This window comes from Poromitra crassiceps (assembly GCF_964638095.1).
Source record: "Poromitra crassiceps genome assembly, chromosome: 19".
Classification (NCBI taxonomy): Eukaryota; Metazoa; Chordata; class Actinopteri; order Beryciformes; family Melamphaidae; genus Poromitra; species Poromitra crassiceps.
Window position 1 is genome coordinate 17149148 of NC_139646.1, and position 21632 is coordinate 17170779.

The following is a 21632-nucleotide window of genomic DNA, read 5'->3' on the forward strand; positions in this document are numbered from 1 at the left end:
TTCCATCTGAAGTAAAGGGGGAAATTACATATTTTTTTCCAAAGCAGCTGAAGGATTAGTCTAGTCATGCTATGCTTCTTGACCAGTTATTTTATGTACCGAGCTAAAGAAAAAATGAACTCCCAGAATAATTTGCTGAATGTGATTTGAGGAGTTTGTAAACACTAAGCTCTCACTCCACTCTGCAGCCTCTGTCTGATGTTTTTTGTCTGTCATGAATGATGTGGACATGTTTTGCGTTGCTGGTGTTCACAACCAAAAAGATGCAAGTAATACAATTGAACGTCAGCGCCATCTTGAGGTCGTTCGGGATAAAAACTCGCCCCTCATTGCTACTAACCATTTCATCATCTCCCTTCCTGGTTTCTCATTTCCAGCTGCTTTGTGAACAACAGTGGCCAGGCACGGCCTGATCAATAGAGGGTCATTGAAATGGTCTTTGTGTGTCACAGTCCTCTGTGAAGTGTGGGCCTACCTTTTATTCAGGCCATTATCTTCCATGGGTTTAAATGCATATCAGTATGCACACGCGCAAACACAATCTTATGCCAGTTGTCAATCTTGTCATTTAAAGATCAGGAATTATGATCTGTGTGGAAGGAAGCTAGTTATATGCTGCAGAGTTCGAAAGCACTGAGGTTTCTTCCTGCTGTCTACTCGGAAGGGAGTCATGTAGGTCTGTGTTAATGTCTTGATGTGGGAATCCATTACCAGAGCAAGCGGGGAAGACGGAGGGGAATTTGTTGTAAGGTAACTGTAGCATGTAAGATGGATGTGTAGACTCAACAAGCCCCAATTTGAGGACGCTCTGTACAAATCTGACCTCCATCTAGTCTGTTGTTTCTCTAACCTTCAACCTTCACTTGTGTGTTTTCTATTTATATCATTGCCATTCTCATCCGCCTCACTCTCTCTATAAATAACCTGTGTCTCACTCACACCTGCCTCCTAGTTTCCACCCCCTCCCCTCATCCTCCTATGTACCACCACCCCCACCCCCCCACTCACACCATCCTCATCTCTGACCCCCCTTATCTCACACTCCTCTCACCATCCTGCCTCCAACTGCCCCCATCCCCACGCTGATTGCCACCACCCCCTCTCCATTATATGTTTTTTTCTTTACCACTCTCCCCCCCCCCCCCCCTACAGATGAAGTTGGGTAGGGGCTGGATGTGGGGCGTGCTGCTCCTCTCCTCCCTGGCTGTGGCAGCAGCGCAGGAGGAGCACTCGGAGGCAGATGTCTCAGATGGCGACGCTGATATGGGCCTGGACGAGGAGGAGATTGTGGCTATGTTGGAGGACGAAGAGGAGGAGGATGCCATGGTGGAGGAGGAAGAGGACTCTGTCGAAATGGGCGGCAGGGGTACAGAGAAAGGAGAAGGAGAGGCTGGCAAGGCCGGAGCCGATGCCAATGTTTCCTTCCAGGTCAGGAATGGGTTAGGGGTCAGGTGGAGGCCATAAGTGGGGAAAATATATATACAGTATATACTGTGTGTGTGTGTGTGTGTGTGTGTGTGTGTGTATGTATGTATATATATATATATGTGTATATATATATATATATGTGTGTGTATATATATATATATATATATATATATATATATACACATACACATATATATATATATATATACTGTACCGTATATATATTACAAGCCTTACTATCAAACACATTTTCCCAGCATAGATTTTCAGCATTTTTCACACATTGTTTTCAATCTCTCCAGGTAACATACAAGACTCCTGTTCCCACCGGAGAGGTCTACTTTGCAGAGACATTTGACGATGGATTATTGGACAGGTATCCTTGTCCCTTTAAGATTTCTTTTCTTTCCATCTTTTTTAAGAAGGTGGCTTGTAGTAAGAACTACGAAGTGAGTGTGTTTTTAGCCACAGACAGAGTTGCAGGATGCTAAGTGAGCTGGTGTGCTACAAGAGAAGTCTGTCTCATGTAACATAATTTACTCCAATTTAAGGCTTTTTCATTTTTATGCCTCCACCGGCGATAGCCAGGCCGGAGGCATTATGGTTTCGGCTTGTACGTACGTCTGTCCGATGTTCGTTAACGCGATATCTGAGGAATGCCTTGACGGAATTTAATCAAATTGCCTCAAACGTCGACTTGGACTCAAGGATAAACTGATTAGATTTTGGTGGTCAAAGTTCAAGGTCACCGTCACTGTGACCTCACGACCACTCATTTCATGCTCGTTAACGCAATATGCTCACTTCTTGGCGGAGGCATATATCTGCGGTGCGGTCGTTCTAGTTATAGGGATAACGTATACTACCTTTCTGCTTTCAGTTGAGAAGTCTCCAGTATTATGGTAGCCTATTTTAGCTCAGCTTTAACTCGTAGCTGCTAACAAGCTTTTTACTAATGTATCATCACAGATGCCGTGCCTTATTTTCACTGCTGTACCGAAATAAAGTGCCAGTTCTCCGCCGCAGAGGTGGTCTGTACTCTTAGTAAAAAGCTTTGCTAGCAGCTACGAGCTAAAGTTAAGCTACAATAAGTTAGCACAACACAAGAAGCTTCTAAACTACGATTCTGAAAGCTGGAACATATGTTACTCTTCACAAACCCTTAAATCTGAGTAAATTATGTTCTATTAGACAGACTTGTCTTACAGATGAATCATGGAAAATGAGAAGCATGTGAGTTTTCCTTTTCTATCAAGCAGCAAAAAAGATGTAGCATGACGTGTTTGAGTTAATTTGCCTTGACATCGCACATCCTCCAATGTGACTATTGTGCATGCGCACATCGTGATGACAATGCTGAAACAATGTATCGTGCAGCCCTATTATTTACCATCAAGAAACACTAAAAACAGTCTAAATTTTTGATGCATGAGTCTCGGATCCCTTCCGAGTGCCTTGGATGAACTTACTGAATCACTGGTCATAGTGTGTGCTTTTTTCTATTATGATTATTAATATAAAAGCTTAAATGTTCACTGATATTGATCTCCACAGATGGCAGGTGTCAAAGACGGTGAAGGAAGATGCAGATGATGACATAGCCAAATATGACGGTTTGTTCCCTCCCCCCCCCCACCACTAAATCTAGATTTGTGTGCGTGTATAGAGGCACACCTTGGTGTGCTTATCTTTACTTGTCATAGGTCTATAGCACCATAGATCTATTTTTTCCACATGCGTGTGAGAAAAATAGATCTATGTTTAGGTCTATATGTGTTGTCTTGTTTGTTGACGTCTTCCCCTCCGGACTCACTGGGCCTGTACAGGGAAGTGGGCCGTGGAGCAGCTGAAGGAGAACAAGGTTCCAGGAGACAAGGGCCTGGTGCTGAAGTCCCGGGCCAAACATCACGCCATCGCTGCAGCGCTGTACAAGCCTTTCGTCTTCGAGGATGAGCCCCTGGTTTTACAGTGAGTTCATACGCTCACATGACCTCTTGTCTTTGTTCATGCAAGTGGCGCTTTTTCCATCAGCCTCAGAGGCTGTCAGACATTTAAATACTTGTTTAATTGGAGGAGGGAGGGGGGTTTCTGAGAGTTGTTTCATCCGAGTCTTTCCGTTTTAGGTACGAGGTGAATTTCCAGGATGGCATCGACTGTGGTGGAGCGTACATCAAACTGCTTTCTGACACGGACAATCTGGAACTGGTTGGTATACATAATATTGTCATTATTTCATGTGCACCATGACATGTTAATTGTGTATAGAAATGGCATGTTCACTGCAGTGATGAGCGATAACTGAATCTAGGCCATTTGGTGGGCACTTTATCCAAAGCACTGTGGGGATTTATTATATATATATATATATATATATATATATATATATATATATATATATATATATATATTTTTATATATATATATATTTATATATATATATATATATATATATATATATATATATATATATATATATATATATATATATATATATATATATATATGTGTGTGTGTGTGTGTTTTTTATGCAATGGTGGCACCAGTCGGAATTAGAATCCCTAACCTTATGAGCATTGACACCATCCTCTGTCCTTTTATCTACATAGAACCACTATGTGTGGTGAATTGGGGTAAGGGGGCTCTGTATTTAAAGTAGACTTAAGATTTACTTTCCATGTCATGTTCTTGTTTCTTCTGCACCACAGGAGCAATTCCACGACCGCACAGGGTACACCATCATGTTTGGGCCCGACAAGTGTGGCGAGGACTACAAGCTGCACTTCATCTTCCGCCACAAGAATCCTCTGAACAAAGACTTGGAGGAGAAGCACGCCAAGAGGGCCGACGTGGACCTCAAGAAGTTCTACACCGACAAGAAGACTCACCTTTACACCTTGGGTAAGGAAAGAGAGAAGTCTTTACAAATCCTATTCAGTTTCAGCCGCACATGCATGCTCACATCTTTTGTGCTTTCTTACACCTATAGCTTTATATTCTCATATGCGGTGTTTCTCCCCCTTGTCAGTCCTGAATCCAGACAACAGCTATGAGATGTTCATCGACCAGTCCAGCGTCAGCCGTGGCAACCTGCTGTATGACGTGGTGCCTCCGGTCAACCCTGCCAAGGAGATAGACGACCCCAACGACTCCAAGCCAGAGGACTGGGATGAGAGGGCCAAGATCCCTGACCCCGAGGCTGTGAAGCCTGAGCACTGGTCAGTACAACCTGCATGCTAGTCGTCAGAAAAAGAGAAGACAGACAAGTCAAGATGAGGTGTCAAACAGATTGTGGTTAAAAAATAAAACCTAAGCTTGGCATTGATACGCTAAGCTTAAAGCAGCTACGAGGGACTTTCATTTTGTGTTGGTTTTAGCAGCCCCTGTTCTCCCGGAACTTAGATTGCATTTCCCCAACACCAAGTATAAGCTTACTGTATAAGCTTGATGTTATTGCTTTATTCGCCGGGCGGAACAAAAATGACAACTGGTTTCACACGGACCTGACCCAGGACGGACGTGCGCCCGACCAGCGCACATGCATTTATAAAAACAATATAGAAATCGCAGATTTCCTCGCCAATGGTCTCATTTGCTCATGTAGGTCAGATGCAAGGCATCAGTGTTGAATTTAGACCGTTTCATAACCAGTTAAAAGTTCCTCGTAGCTGCTTTAAACATCTATTTTTCAGTGGTGTGTTGTAGTCTCTTTCCTGAAGTTATATAGCAGCTCAGAAGCTCCGGTGTCGTTAACCTGCGCTGTGTGTGTATCCCAGGGACGAGGAGGCCCCTGCTAAGATCCAGGACCCTGATGCATTGAAGCCAGAGGGCTGGCTTGACGAGGAAGCAGAGTTTGTCCCTGACCCGAGTGCAGAGAAACCCGATGACTGGTAAACACAAGCGCACATTCACAAACACACCACACAAAGGAACTGCAATGAAATCCTGTGGCAGCCCTTGAAATTATATCTCTACTAATGAATAATCCAACCTCACAGCTGTCCTCTTTGTCACCCTCTCTGTGTGTAGGGACGAGGAGATGGATGGCGAGTGGGAGGCCCCACAGATCCCTAATCCTGCCTGTGAGACGGCCCCTGGCTGTGGGGAGTGGAAGCCCCCCATGATCAACAATCCTCAGTACAAGGGCAAGTGGAAGGCGACTCTGGTGGACAACCCCAGCTATCAGGTAACGGCTGCCTTCAGTTGGCGATGCATTTAATTTTAAACGTGATCCATATTATATATATACTGTAAACAGAAGTCCTAACAAGGTGCTTTGTTCAGTGTGCTGCCCTGCACAAACGACTAAAAATAAAAAAATATTTCCAGAGCCATGCCCATGCAACTCGATAGCTAGTTTGCTATAGTTAATATAACAATGTTATTGCTGTCAACAGCCAAATTGCTGCCCTCTGCTACATCGATGGAACAGCTGTGTATAATGGTAGTGTAGCTTCATTCCCCGCAGAGCAAATTGTCAGTCAGCCGCCTTGAGTTTCCCCTTTCTACAATAACAGCAGCTCTTTGGCAGCCTCAGGTGGCCTACAGTGGTGGCTCTGGACACAGGAATGTACTGCAAATATAGCTACAGCAGTAATAGCTATAATAAAATCAGATGAATCTCTATTTATCACTGTGGGAAAATTGGGTGATTCCCAGCCGCACCCATACTCAATCTAAAATAGGCTCGAATGTCATTTGTTTGTAATGACCCAAAATATTGACTTTGAAACATTTTTGTCATTGTAATTAAGTTTTTTTTTTTATGAATTAAAAAAAAAAAATTTGTCCCACTAAACCTCTAGTTAATCCCTGCAGTTCCATCTCAGCCTTCTTCCAAACAGCTGAAGTGAAGGGGCGCTGGTTGCGCAGCGTTCCAATAAGGAAATAAAATTACCATTAGATTTCCCTAAACAGCATGTGAAGCATAATCCAATTATTTTGTCGCCAAAAAAGTCCTAATAGCCTTGACATTATTTATTATTAATTTTTTCCCCCCGATTTTGTTATCCCATTTTTATCCCCCATTAGTGCTAATTTTAATTTATTTATCCTGGTTGCTGCTCCACCCTCTGCCGATCTGGGGAGAGCCGAAACTGGCTCCATGCTTCCTCCGAGACATGGGCAGTTAGCCAGCTGCTTCTTTTCACCTGACAGGGGAAGCTTCACCGGCAGGACATAGCACGTGAGAGGTTCACGCTATTCCAACGAGTTCCCCTCCCTCCGAACAGGCGCCCTTAACGACCAGAGGAGGCACCACATCAGCAACCAGGATATTGCATGTTTTGGTGTGGGGTTCCTATATGAAGGAAACCCCCAGGGGGGCATGGGGAGAACATGCAAACTCCACACAGAAAGGCCCTTTTGACGACCCCACCCGGGCGGTGGGCACTCGAGGACATGCGGACGGGCACGCATTCCTTCAGCGCTCACAGCGTCCCAGGTGGGAATCGAACCCATGACCTTCTAGCTGTGAGGCGACAGTGCTTACCACTGCACTACCGCGCCCCCCAAGCCTTGACATTATGCGGTCATCTTCTATGTTTTCTACACTGTACACTACAGTGTAGACACCTATATTTACCCTCTGTCCCTTGTGTAAAGCGTGAAAGGTCATGTGGAGCCTCAGCCTATAGCGCTCACAAAGAAGACTGTTCACTCACTGTGCCATGTGCTCGGCTTCCCCCATCTGCGCTCTCTCTCCACTCTGTCCTGATGTCTCTCTATCTCTCGCTGTGCTATGTGCTCTGCTTCCGACCTCCTTTGAGGGCTCGAGGTGTCTGAACAATAATAACTGCCACCTGAACATTCCTTGGGATTGCTCATCTTCTGTCCCCACTCCCCCTCACACCTTGCGGCCCCCTTTACATAGAGTCAGTATACCTTTACCAGGCCTAAAATGAGCATAAACCTAAAGCGCTCACTCTTATTTTATTTATCCCCCCCCCTACTCCCGATTTTTAGAGAACAATATCCACCTTATTTTTGAATGCCCCACTGTAAAAAATAATTGTGGGTACAAGGTCCGGTTTAACGTGACTAATTGTTGCAGCTTGTCATTTCCTTTGTTATACTCGGCTGCAGACCCAAATTATAAACCGGAAACTGGAGTATGTTATAAATATAGTCACGTTATAAACAACTAACCAACGCTGTGGGTCTGTATGGAAACTGTTACTCGAAATGGTTAAAAGTTAAATCAATTTGGTCATTCAGTGGCGTTTTACTGCCATGTAAAGTAACTATTACGCTAGCCGCTAGCATCAGCCACAGTAGCCGACTGCCCATAATGCATTACGTTATCCCAGCCCCTGAACGACACGGCTGTAGAGCAGAATGGCTCTGCTGTAAAATCCTCAAAGATGTTTTTTTTGTCAAGTTAAAACAGTCTATTACACCGGAAGCGGAAGAAGCACCCATCAGGCATCATGGCAGCTAGAAATAAGGTGGATACGAACAAGACAAACGGGCTCAGACACAGGAAAAGAAACATACGTCAACATTGCAACGTGGCGCTATCAGCCGCATAAGGTGCTTATATGTTTGTAAAAGACAATGTGCAGGGCATCCCACGCAAGTGGTCCATGAGATACCAGCCGGGCGAGCCATCCGTCACCCCTAGCCTCAGTCACTGGTCATTCTTGACCTCATCAAAGTAGTCAAAAACAGGTCCCAGATAGTTGAGAACCTTCCAAGTGAGTTGGTTCTCAGGGACCTGAGTCTCTCCATCAATATAACAGAGATCATGTCTATCAGCCACACCTGAAAAGAAGGTGAAGAGGAGGACTTCCATTCCTTCAGAATTAGTATTTTGGCGACAGTTGTCCCCAGTGTCAGAGATTGTTGCACAGCTATAGGGAAGTTCAGAGAGGACTCCGAGCAGCCGAAGATGGCGAGTTCTGCCTCCGGCTGTAGGGTTATTTTGTAGGCCTTAGAGTACCAGTCACATATTTTGGCCCAGAATCCTGTTAATGAATGGCAGGACCAGAAGGCACGAGATAGTGTGCCCTCTGACACCTGACACGCTCACTCTTAATTGTTGCCCCCACATTTGTTCTCTTCTCCCAGGGAGTCTGGAGCCCTCGTAAGATCGACAACCCCGACCATTTTGAGGACCTGCAGCCGTTCAGGATGACTCCATTCAAGGCCCTGGGCTTGGAGCTGTGGTCCATGACCTCGGATATCTACTTCGACAACTTCATCATCACCTCTCACAAGGAGGTGGCTGACCGCTGGGCCTCTGACAGCTGGGGGCTGAAGAAACTGGTGGCCAGTGCCAACGAGGTAAAGAAGTTAGACACGGTAAGATGGAAGAGGGCAATGTAGGGCAGGGCGATGAAACGATCTCGAGAGGGGATCGCGATAAAACTCGGGTCGATAAACTTGGACGTGTTTTACTCAATATGGATAGATCTAACAGCCTATCACACAGCAGAAATTAGGGGTGCGGGAAAAAATCGATACACCACAGTATCGCGATATTTTGCCTGACGATATCGTATCGATATTTGGATGCCAAATATCGATATTGCAAAAAAAAAAAAGTTTTTTTTTTTTTTTTTTTGCAGGCCATGCCAGGCCACCGGGCTACTATAAACTTTAGTTCCAAGGCCAGCAGTAAACAAACGGTAGCATATTTTCATTTTGTTTTAACAGTAACAGTTTTGTCATAACAGTCATTTACAAATTCCCCAGTTACTGAATGGGCTGCACAAAATGTTTTGTGTAAGTGAAGTGAAGTTGCAAAAACTACATAAGTACAGTAGTCCACACACACATCCAGTTAAGATGGACTGTAAGTAGACTGTAACAAACAGTTCAGTTTGTCAGGTGCATGCAACTATGACATGACTTTATGAAAGTTGTTGGTCTGTCTACTTGACAATGTTGCTGCAATAAAATGGTTGAAGTCAGATGTACAGACTGAAAAATTGTTCTTATATAAACCAGATGTTGACAAAGTTTTCCTTTGGGGACATCATTTGCAGTTGAAAAAGTAAGAAATCGCAATATATCGAAATATCGCAATATTCAATATATCGCAATATCGATATATCGCAATATCGAAAATATCGCAGTATCGCAATACTATCGTATCGTGACTCAAGTATCGTTTCAGTATCGTATCGTGGGCATCTGGTGATTCCCACCCCTAGCAGAAATAAACATGACAACAGCCAGTCAGTCTGCAGTTTTTGGCTTACAGGTCAAAGTAAACGCCCATTTCCTCCCGCATATCATTGTTTGAACTACCAGTGAAGAGAGTCGCGGGGGAAATGCGAAAGCGACGGTGAAACTAGTAGGGCTGCCCTCGACGAAAGATGTTCTTAGTCGACTAATAGTCAAGTTCAGGCGATTGATCGATTGGTTGATTAGTCGTCATCGCATGTCCCAGGTGCCCCAGCAATACACCTGTCACATGTGAAGTGGATCCACAGCAATACACCTGTCACATGTGAAGTGGATCCACAGCAATACACCTGTCACATGTGAAGTGGATCCACAGCAATACACCTGTCACATGTGAAGTGGATCGGACGAACAGTTGTCAAGATATGCTCACGTCTCTCACACACACACACACGAGGACAAGGACACACACACATACTGACAGTTTCCTTGCTTTGTTGTCTGATGGCATCAATATATCACTCCAGCCAGATACCCAAAGACGCAACAGTTACTGCCGTAGTTAAACCGACTAGTGTTTTCTGCTGCCGGTTAGTGATTCGTTACTGTTTAACGGTAACGTTGAACAGACTAGTCGCGCACGTCCCTAATCTCATGGGAACGTAAGGCATTCAAGACTAAGAGCACAGAAAAAATGTAGCTTGGAAAATGCTTGCGGGTAGAAAACCATGGCATTTTAAAGCAAACTTAGTAGTGACATTGATTAATTGCTGCGTCCCTCGAGACCTCAGGAATACACCCTATTCAGCTTACACAGGAATACGGTGGAGACTGGCCTGCCCATTTCTGGGGGTTACAAAAGATTCTAGAGAAACGCACAGAAACTAAAACTCAGATACAGAGTTTACAGACTAATAAATTGCTGATGCTCACCGTTTTGACTTTCTCTCTGGTCGCTTCTCTCCTTACCCCTCTATTAGAGCTATATGAAATCCGTTTCATGTTTTTTCAAATTCAGTTTTATTTCCCCCCGAATACATTTTTTCCCATTTAAATTTAAATTTTGGGGTTAGGAGCGATATTTTTTATTTTTTTGATGACTTGGCTCTCTCGGACAAGCCTTTAAGACATGTTTCTCAAGGTGAAAACTAAGTTGTGAGATGCAGTAATGGTCCCACGCAAGGCCGACCCCCCTCTCAAAACACTCCAATCTAAAACGTAATCATTTCTGTAGGCCTATTTTACAATTATGAAATCATTTGGGTTACTACGATCATTAGATCTACTTCTTATTTTGATAATTAGGCCTACTTTGATCAATTTCAGCCAAATTATGGAAAATTCTGCAATATTCCATGTTTTACAGTTTATTCCGTTTTTATTACCAAATTCCATGATTCCGTCCATTTTTTCCATTTTGCGTAAATCATATGGCCCTACCCTCTATCCCACCAGCCGGGGGTGTTTGAGCAGCTGAAGTTGGCAGCAGAGGAGAGACCGTGGCTCTGGGTGATCTACATACTAACAGTGGGCCTGCCCATAGGACTGGCTGTGCTCTTCTGCTGGCCTAAGGTACTTTTCAGATCACATCCTTGATTGACATAGAAGCAAGCCGAAACATTGTATTATTTCTCCTCTGAACTGCAACAGAACTGTTTCTTTGACATTTAATCTGCCTGGCTGTGATCCAATCTCCCCTTGCTGTCCCAGAAATCTGACGACGACTACGTGTACAAGAAGGTGGATCTGCCCCAGGCTGATGTGGAGGAGGAGGAGGAGGAGGAGGAAGAGGAGGAGGCGGTGGCAGTGGCAGAGGAGGAAGAGAAGGCAGCAGAGGCGTCAGCTACTGAAAGTGCACAGGCTGCAGGTTAGAAGGGCAATGGCCACATTCTCCATCGATGCTCTGTACACAGTACCTGACCAGAAAAAAAAACTCTTTAGGCTTTTACTGTTACTAGGCTTGTCTGGTCGGTGTTACACGGTGGTCGGGTATACATTGTTGCCAAATTCACTTTGTGCAGGCTGACTCAGTCGAGTAAAACAGTGAGGTCGGTGTCGGGCCAATCACAGCGCAACAAACACACCTTCAAATGCCCGGGCGACCGATACCACGCCACCCGTCCCCACACACACACGCACACACGCACGCACACACACAGTACCCCAACAGAGGCTGAGAGCTTGTGTTGTGAAAATGTAAAGAAGAAGCCAATGTACACATTGTTTCCTTTTTTATGAATCTTTTCTCCCAATTGTACTTGGTCAATCCCCCCCCCCCTTCCTCCTGCCCCGGTCGCTGCTCCACCCTCTCCCGATCTGGGCAGAGCCGTAGACTAGCACCATGCTTCCTCCAACACATGCACATTTGCCAGCCGCTTCTTTTCACCTGACAGCGGGGAGCTTCACTGGAAGGACGTAGCACATGGGAGGATCACGATATTCCCACCAGTTCCCTTCCGCCCCGAACAGGCCCCCCCGACCGACCAGAGGAGGCGCTAGTGCAGCGACCAAGACACATACCCCTAATCTGGCTTCCCACCCGCAGACACAGCCTATCGTGCCTGTATGGACGCCCGACCAAGCCGGAGGTAACACGGGGGCGCGAACCTGCGACCCTCGTGTTGGTAGGACGCCCTCATTGTTCCCTAATTTCAACCCAATGTGAGTACAAGTGTTGAAGTGAATGAGACTAATTTGTTTCTATGGAGCAGCAGCAGGATGGATGCACAGCTCACCTTGACAAGCTTATTCAGAGAGCAGGGAGAAGTCTGCTACTTTACAATGTAATGAGCCCACCTGAATAAATTAACTTTTTATTGGCAAATATATAATATCCACGCTCTGTGTCTACCTTGACAGCTGTGTCGGACTAACAGCAGTTAAAAGAAAAATCCAGACCATCAGGACAGCATAAGAGCTTTTTTTTTTTTTACATGTTTATTTTTTTCTTTGGGAGCAAACTTTTCCGAGCAAGTACCACTACATACCAAACCAAATTCCCCAGGGACGACTTCCACTGCATATACCAATAACAATATATATAAGGCTAATAATATAATAATAATAATATAAGGCTACTAGCTGGTTCAAAATGGACACACACGGACACAAACACACTCACACCTGCCAACTTTAGGCTGTGAAAAAGAGGACCCCTTTGAAAACGTTTTTTTTCCCTTGCCAAAATTTTGCCTAACTTTGGAGTGTTATTCAGCCACCTTGCTGACAAACTAGCATGATTGGTACAAATCGATTCCTTAAGTCTTCTAGTTTCATATGATACCAGAAACTTCACTCTGGCTTTAAAACTGAGCCTGCTGCAGCCTCTGAAAGTAAATGTTCAAAATTGTGATGTTTCCCAAATATCGCAATGTTTCCAAAAATCGGCCCAATCCGGCAACTGCTCAGGGTTAATGTATGTAAAAACTGTTGTGTGTAAAAAAAAAAAAAAAAAAACTTTCTCTGGCGGACCACAGTTTGGGAACCAATGCTGTATTGTATTATTTTTTTATTATTTATTATTACTGAACTGCACTGAACTGTTTTGTACTGTATATGTTTCGTCTGACTGCCACAGATGCAAAAAGAATTTCCAAAGGGACAATAATAAATCTAATCTAATTTAAGTCTATACAGTGTCACCAGTAACACCGGTGTTAACTTGTCTAAACCCCCCCCCACTCTCTCTCTCTCTCTCTCCCTTGTCTTAGAAGAGACAGAAAAAGATGATGAGGAAGAAGAGGACGACGATGGTGCAGAAGAAGTGGGAGGAGACAATCTAGAGGGGGACGATGATGAAGAGGAGGAGGAGGAGGAAGAGGAGGAGGAGGAGGAGGAAGAAGAAGATGAAACTGAAACCAGAGCTCATGAGAAACCATCAGAAGATGAGGTTGGTGTTTCTCGTAATCGAAATCGCAATATGGCTAAGTGCAATATCCAAATCACAGCAGCCTGTAATTATTTGGTAAAGGTCAAATGTGTCACAACACAGCATTTAAATGAAGCATTGTGATGCTACAGAGATGCCCCGGCCTACAAATCATATTCTCCAGACGTAAGGGAACATGCTTGTTTGGTCCAGACCCCAGTACAAATCACATCACATTTTTATTTTATGTTTGTGTGAAAAAGAAATAGAAAAATTGCCATTCCCACTAAAATTGTATTGCATATCGCAATCGCAATATCTATCAGTACAATACCAATATGATTTTTTTGGGCATATCGTACGGTGCAGCCGTACTGTTGACGTACCCTCAAACATTGCCTAAAGTTCCATAGGGCTGAATGGCCACACTACTGTGCTGTGGGCTTCAAGGTATTTGTGCTTGTATGAGTCGGGACAGACATGGATGTAGATTGCAACTTGTTGGCAGAGACATACAACCGTGAGGCGGTTATTTCTAGTTATTGTATCATTTAGAGAATTTCAAAGATATAAAGTCCCACATTTGTACCTTCAAATGGCTTCTGTTCTCAAACTTGGGGTGCTGTATAAAAAAACATTGCTCCATAATTTCTGACAATGACTGATAGAGTATTTGAGATCAGGACAAATCTAAACTCAAAATCAAGTGTTTTTTGTGTGCGTGTTTTTTTTACACATATAAACCTCTCCGCATTTTAGTCATGGTGGCAAATGGCAGAGTGATGTCTTTACTGTCCATTGCCTTAAATTCTTCTTTCTCTTGTTCTTTCTTTCTTTCATTCCGGCATCCAGCCAAAGCAGGAGGGAGGAGACACCAGCGGAGAGAGCCAAAAACAAGCTGTGAGAAAGAGGAGGGTACGGAAAGACTGAAGATGTGAACCCAGTCCACATGCCTACCGTCTCCTCCTTTCTCCCCTCTCCTTCCAGCATGCCCCGATGGGGAGGAGGCGGAAGGGGGCCGTCTCTGCCCCTTCCCCTCCTCCATGTTTGAACAGCATGCACGTCCTCCAGCCAACTGGTAGCCTGCAAGTCACCCTGGCTGCTCATCCAAGATCCGCAGGCTTTTCAACTACATCCTGTATCATCTCTTTCCCCTCTCCTCGTCATCGCCATCTTGTCCGCTCTTTCAGCTGTCAAATATTCCCAGGAGAGTTTGTGCATTTAGCTTGTTACCCCCTCTTCTTTCCTGAGCTTCCATGCTGTCCATCCCCCCTCCCTATTTCTAAACCATTACTGTCAAAATGCCTCTCAAGCCTACAAAATAAAAGCCCCGCCTCCTCTACCTCCCATAGCCCTGCCTCCTCTACCTCCCATCCCCATAGCCCCGCCTCCTCTACCTCCCATCCCCATTCACTTCACTCCCCCGTCTCTGCTTCCAGCCTTCTTTTCCTGAATCTATTTCATCATAGAGCTTTGGTTTCACCGTTTAGCATTTTAAGATCTACCAGTCTGGCTCCTCCGAGTGAGACAGCAGAGAGCCTCTGCACTGCTGTCAACGCGGTTTGTTCATAGCACACACCGCAGAGCATAGGGACTACAGCTCGAGTTTGATTTATTTTTTTCTTTTATTACTTCTCGCGTCCTCTTTTCGAAAGAGCGCATTTGGAGACACAGTTCGACCGTCGTTCCCTTTTTTTGAAACTGTTCCTTGAGTGGGTTTGAAGAACGGGCCAGGAGGAGAGGCTGCTTTTGAAAGGGACAGCTCACCCTAAAAACTAGCTAGTTGCTAGAGCAGCAGCTAGTGGGAGTAGTTTGGTTGAAAGAAAATAGTTCCTACATGAAACTGCTCACAACAAGTTCTGTGGATTATCTTGAGTAACCGGGTTATGATTTCTGGAAAGAGACATTGCTGTTGAGTTTTTCAAATTTATTTTTTGGCGCTTTGAGCACCACAAGCCGAGCCGAGTGCCATCTAGTTCCATTGTATTTGGAGAGAAGGCAGAAATCTCTAAGGCCAATATCTACAAAACTCAGGCAACAAACTAACTAAAATGATCTAGATCAGCGGTTTTCAAAGTTTTCAAAGAAAATGAGCAGCCAACTTTTTTTTTTCTTTTCTTTTTTTTTTACTGTTTGCATTCAAAACTTTATTGCAAAAATTAAAGCATTAAACTAGATTTGAACATACATAAAGCATCTGCACAATGGACCGACCATGGCAGTTCTTTGTATGTACATCAAACACATATATGCTCATGTTTTTGTATCTGTTGGGAGCTGTTTCCGACTCATTTTATGACATTTATGGGGCTGGAGAACTGTGTCTGCGCTGGCCAGCCTGGCTGCAGCACACAGTCCGTACGGGTTGAACCGTACGTGCAGAGAACGCAACATTTACAATCTATACACTGCTAGTTATAATAAAGATGTGTTAAAAAAAGGTTAAAAGTCCTTCAGAGTGGATAAAGATGTTTAAAAGAATATTTGAAAAAAGGTTTAAAATCATATCAGCTATCTATGAGGGGAGGCTGTCTCTCCCACACTTAAAAAAGAACCCTGATCTAGATTGATAAATAGCACTACAGGTGAAGGATTTTTTTTTGTTCGTTTTTTATATTTTAGGGTGAGCTGTTCCTTTAAGAAGTTACCGCAGTGTCAGGACATTTCAAATAAGTTGCCTCAGCTTCCATTCAAAAGATTACCTCTTAAGAATATGGATGCTCTGATTGTTAGGTAGTTTATCAAAGGGAGTCAGGAAGCATCAGTTATTTTTATGCGTGTTTATTTTTTACTAAGTTATAGCAATTTACAAAAGTGAGGTTCAGCACTGATAACCCTATTTATTACAGTTTTAAAATGTGTTCATTTTATGTCAGTATAAAGAGTAAAGTATCATGATGCAGTTTTTTGATTTGTTTGTTTTTGTGTGACTTGAGGCAGTTTCTTATGCTATGACACTTTCCTTACTTTGAGCCCCTAGGTCTGTTTGAAGTGCTGTACTTGTACTGTTTATCATCTAAACACTGAACTTGCCAGCACCGAGTAGCTTGCTGCACAAATCCATCAGTTTTCCAGTCAGTTTTGTAACACCTTGACAGTCCCTCAGACAACACACAATAGGTGAGTTTCTTCAAACAGCTGGATGTTGAACCTGTTGGGAGGTCATTCATTCTGTTGGCACGCAGCAGTGACTTTCCCAGAATGTCTAGAGTAGCTGGAAGTCTGATCCTATGTTGCCTGGGAAAGATGACATTGATGCTAATTTCTTACTTTTTGTTTTATATTATTGTCTCAAGCTTTTGTAGTTCATGTTCTCGCCGGTTGATGGCAGATATCCCTGTTTACATAAGTTTGCAAATTGTACATTGCTCTTGGAAATAAAACTATTTAATACAAAAAAGTTGCAAGCTTGGTGAAATGTCTGCTGAAATGATGTGAGGATCTTGGTAATTCATGAATTAACTATTCATATTAATTTGAAATTGGAGTTAGAAAAATTAATTTCAGGTCATTCTATTTTTGTTTAGCTACAAATCAGACGTTAAACATAGTTATATATTATCGATACTGAATGATACAATTTTAAATGAATCTTTCAGGTGGGATTTGATCCATAGCATGTAATCGGAAGGATTTTATTTTATTCATGTTTAATTTGTAATGTTTAGCGAGTCAAGACAAACTCTTTTGAGCATCTGCTCAAGAGAGCTCTCGGTTTCACATGGTCATTGTAACGGCTAAAGCAGAGCTTGGTGCAATTCCAACTCCAGGAACTGAAGAGGAATTTACTGTACATTCTCAAGTCAATAAATGAATGGCGCCAATGGCCCGGTCACATGCAGATGAAGTGGGATTGTGTGTACGTTAACAGAGCCAGGGAAAGGGCTGAGCTTAAGTTTTTATTTAAAACAAAAATGTTAAAAGGCAACAGAGTCAAAATATTCAGGGTCTTCTACACAAGGCAGTTGTTTTCAGAGGATGTGTGTAGGTAGGGCATATTGAGCATGCCAGAAGCAAATTGATCAAGGAAATAGGAGTATATTACTGTACAACCATTACAAATATCAAAATAACCTACATAAATTACAGGATACAATGTAGTTTGTAGCCTTCCTTAACAAACACAAGTCTTCCCTTTTGCAACAGCACCAGAAAGTCGCTCTTGATGTATAAACATTTTTGATTATGTCAAATCACTAGATATATCTATTCATTGTGGATAATTAACATATTCCTAATTCGAGTTAGAACCCCCCAGTAGCTTCCACGCTCTTCAGACCACATTCATCTCCTTCGGCCCTCGTCTCGTCTTTTTTTCACCTTCTAACATCCTGACGTTAACAAAGGCAGCTCCAGCCTTTTCAGGACAGACCCTCCCACTCTGGAGTACGATGTTGACATCAGTGCATTTTTGCCTGCTAATATGCAGACAGATTCTTCCAAGCCGCTAGGTGCGGCTCAATAGCACTCAAAGCCTCATTACAGCTATTCCTCTTACAGTTGAAGAGGAAAGCACGTGTGCCTTCATTCTCTTCCTCCATCTGCCTTTCTTACAACCCTACCGTTTCCTCTGTCACAGTATTGGTTTGGGCCCCACCAATCATTCATACATTGAAAGAGTTGCAAATACTTAAATTAATGAAAGAAAAGCTGTCGGTGTCACAAACCTATTGTGATTTGAAAAGCAACCATTTTCAAGATAAAAACGTGTTAAGAGACCTACACATCTACCGCAGTTATTAACACTTAACCCTTTAGTTTCTCTGTGCTGTCACTTACAATATCTTGTTGCTGAGCTCCCAATGGTACCTATATCAATCTAGTATCCACTTCATGGTGTAATAGTACTGTATTAAAAATAAGTCTTCAGGAGCTTTAAACAGCCTGCAATCGAGGGTAATTTAATAATATTTTGTTAAGATATGCAACTGTTAGACAAAGAAAGAAAACAGTTTGGGAAGTCTTATTACTCATACATGACCATGCGATTCAGATATATTTGTCATTCTCAGTAATACCGTTCAGTTTGCCCGTTTTTAAAGTGGAGGAATGTAGTCATGATGACAACCAAAACCTACCAAAACTCACATCCAGCTGACATATAAATACAGTACAACAAATTATAAATAAATAAACCAGTGCGGAAAAGGAGGTTTAGAGTCAAACAGCATTTGCAAATAGTATTTCGTTTCTTTTTAGCCTTCTTGTGTGCCAATTTGCCCCTTAGGATGACAAAATGAGTGATAGTTTGGAAAGCAAAGTATTTGAAAAACCGTTAAATCACTGACAACCTGACACGAGACTTGTCCTGATGTGTTAAACCAGGCAGGTAAACCAAAGGCTAAGGAGTATTTTGCATAATACTGTTTGACTCCAGGTCTGATGGAGAGCATGAGAAGGAACTCTAGGTACAAATGACCCTTAACCACTTAATATACCAATTCAGACTCTCTTAATGTTTTCCTCTTGACCAGTTGAGCTAGAAAGCATCTGGTCATGCGCGAGTGGTCGAAGGGTGACCTCTAGTGGTCGAAGGGTGACCTCTACCTAGTCTGTCGGGTGGAGAGGACGCTGCTGCAAAACAGACCTGGGCCAGACTGCCGTTCACATTAATCAGCTACTTCTGAGTCGGCCGGACGGGCGGCCGACGATCGGCTCACACTTTCAGTTCAATTCAATTTGTTTTTGCCTGGGGTAAAGCAAACTCAAACAACTGCAGAAGAGACCCAAGTCTGCTCCGAAGACAAACCCATCTCCGTGTCTCTGCCGGGGGTTGCTGGCCTGAGACATGGGGGTTTCTCCGAAGCGTTCCTCACTTCCGTTTGCTCTTGGTGTCGGTGGTCTGGAAGACGCTGGAGGCGGACATGAGGTTCTCGATGTACTGACCCAGAACCTGGTTCTCCGACTTCAGCTTCAGGTTCTCCTCCTTGACCGCGTCGACTCGCGCAGACAAGTCTGAAACGCATTGAGAATGGGAAGCTGAAAACACAGGATATTACAAGCCTACAGGCATAAGAGGTATACCGATATTGGACATCCATGCTGGCCCGGTTATAATATATCTCTTGCCCTCAACGGGAAGTTAATCCAAGTTTCAGAGGTTCTTTTCCATTATAAAATACAAGCAAATAGTCAGAAAGTCTGCCATCAAATAGCTACTACATAGTAGAGTTTTCAAGCTGATGGTTCGTACCATTTTCCTCTTCCCCAGCCAAATGCTATAAAAATAATACAGAAACCCTTTGCAGGGGGGTAAAACTGTTTGAAAGAAGTAACGCCCAAGTGTGTGTGTGTGTGTGTGTGTGTGTGTGTGTGTGTGTGTGTGTGTGTGTGTGTTTGTTTCAGTGAGAGAGAGAAATGGACCCAGAGAAGGAGCATTAGCAGCGGCTGGGCTACATCAAGACAGTAGAATGGAGGAGATAAATGAACAATGGAGGGGGGGAGACTAATAGAGCGGCAGAAAGCAGAGATGAGATCTGTGTTTTAAAAGTGCAAAGCTCAAAAGACCATGAAAGACAGATATGCTGCGGCGATGAGGAGAGAGAACAACTGCAGTGGTTGGGGTTTCATATTTTGTTGAGTTGTACTAGTGAGGAAAGTACAGATAGAGAGAGAGAGAGAGAGAATATTTCTCCTGTAGACCAGCCATTCCCAACCATTGAGCTATATTAAATAATATGAAGAGCCTGTCCAGCCAATAACGGCTTGAGACTGGCTGCCACAGCTGTCAATCATCCCTTTTTATATGTCAAATAACTACTTAAATACAAACTGATCAGAAAAATGACCACTTGCACAGGCATTAGCATGATAATAACTATCTAAAATGATACAACCCACCTTTGGAAAAAAAATTATCTGGCGTGTACTGTGATTGTTTCGGTTGTGATTACCCCATCCACTAACATGGGGAGGCGGGCCTTGTGACCTATAGACGGTTTTAACTTGACAACAAAAACATTCTAAATTGAACCCCCGCTCACTTCCTGTTGCAGTGTTTGCTATGGACATAAAAGAAAAAAAACATTCAAGTGCAGGACTGACCATTCCGTGAAAACCGTCTATACAGCTGAGCAGCAAAAACAAAAGTAACGATGTCGAGTGAATATTTCTGCAGTTTGCCGAATGCTGAGAAAAAGGAAGTGCTGTGGGGTTGCGCTCTGGTGAAAACCGTCTATACTGGCACCTGCCGCCAGAGCGGCGATCTAACATGCAGCGGCTTCACTGAATGGGACCAGATCCTCAGTCCATCTATTATATTATATTTCGATGTTCCCAACCTGTAGGCTGGGGCCCACTGGTGGACCGCGGAGGTAATTGTAAATGGGCCGCCAAATCATTTGCAAAACATTACAATCTTCATGGGGGGGGGGGGGGGGGGCAATTATTATTAATATGTAGAATGCATTTCTCCATATTATTGAATGATACCGTGATTTACTTTGCAATCAATTATTCATTAATTAGCCTATTGCAGACAGCCGCTCACTCTTAGTTTCTGATTTCTGTGTGGTGCTGATGGACAGCTCCTTTTATCATTAGAATAAAAAGTGTATTTGGCCTCCGTACTGTTTACGACAGGGGTTTTCAAAGTGTGGGAGAGTGAGCCTCCCCTCAGAGAACATATAGACAGCTGTGATAGGACATCATAATGTGATTATTAAAGTGTTTACATGTCTACAATGCACTTCAATAATGTAACTAAGATCGGAATATTCCACGTCGTAATTCGACAATTGCTAGAGATATAATTTCACAGTACAGTATCTACCAAAAGATCACGGTATACGGTATTTCACGTTATTAATTTCCCCGCCCTTATTAAACGTACTACTTTAGTATTACTACGTAATACTATGGCCCATCGGAAAAACAAACAAGTATTTTGCTTTGAGGAAAGCGTGTGTGCGTCCCTTACCTTCCAGTGTATGCTGAAGTTCCAAAACCTGATTTATGAGCCTCGTCTTCTCCTCCATCTCCACCTGGTTCTCCATGTCTCCTGAAAGACACACACAAGAAACCACACGCTCGCACTGTTTACATACAATTACAATCAATTATCACATTAGTATTACATGGTGCATCCATCTCACAAAAGCTAAGTTAAAGTGCCCTCCTCTCTCTCACACTCACACAGGAGCAGACATACCATCCATGTCGCAGTTCATGGTGAAGAGCTCGTCGTCTTGTTTAGTATACAGGGCTGCAG

At 43.4% G+C, this 21632-nt stretch overlaps 2 protein-coding genes across 4 annotated transcripts in view; one reads left to right on the top strand and one right to left on the bottom strand.

Annotated features, from left to right (window-relative positions):
• Window positions 1-1152: 1152 nt before the first annotated feature.
• Window positions 1153-16791, top strand: clgn (calmegin; the record flags this gene model as incomplete). Its single annotated transcript, XM_083655689.1, has 14 exons — window positions 1153-1428; window positions 1731-1804; window positions 2983-3041; window positions 3255-3396; window positions 3552-3633; window positions 4134-4326; window positions 4454-4643; window positions 5202-5315; window positions 5455-5611; window positions 8494-8709; window positions 11011-11127; window positions 11266-11407; window positions 13275-13444; window positions 14276-16791. 14 exons carry the CDS (start codon window positions 1153-1155, stop codon window positions 14351-14353), a joined length of 2010 nt encoding a protein of 669 aa, XP_083511815.1. The 3' UTR covers window positions 14354-16791.
• Window positions 16792-17309: 518 nt separating this feature from the next.
• scoca (short coiled-coil protein a) overlaps window positions 17310-21632 on the bottom strand; it is a 13070-nt gene continuing 8747 nt past the window's right edge. For all 3 annotated transcript variants that reach the window (XM_083656309.1, XM_083656311.1, XM_083656310.1), the window contains exons 2-4: window positions 21573-21632; window positions 21342-21422; window positions 17310-19378 (exon numbers count right to left, since the gene is read on the bottom strand). The exon at window positions 21573-21632 is cut by the window's right edge and continues 12 nt beyond it. In XM_083656309.1, the coding sequence (XP_083512435.1) occupies window positions 19236-19378; window positions 21342-21422; window positions 21573-21632 (284 nt within the window). In that variant the 3' untranslated portion in view covers window positions 17310-19235. The remainder of the gene's footprint in view (window positions 19379-21341; window positions 21423-21572) is intronic.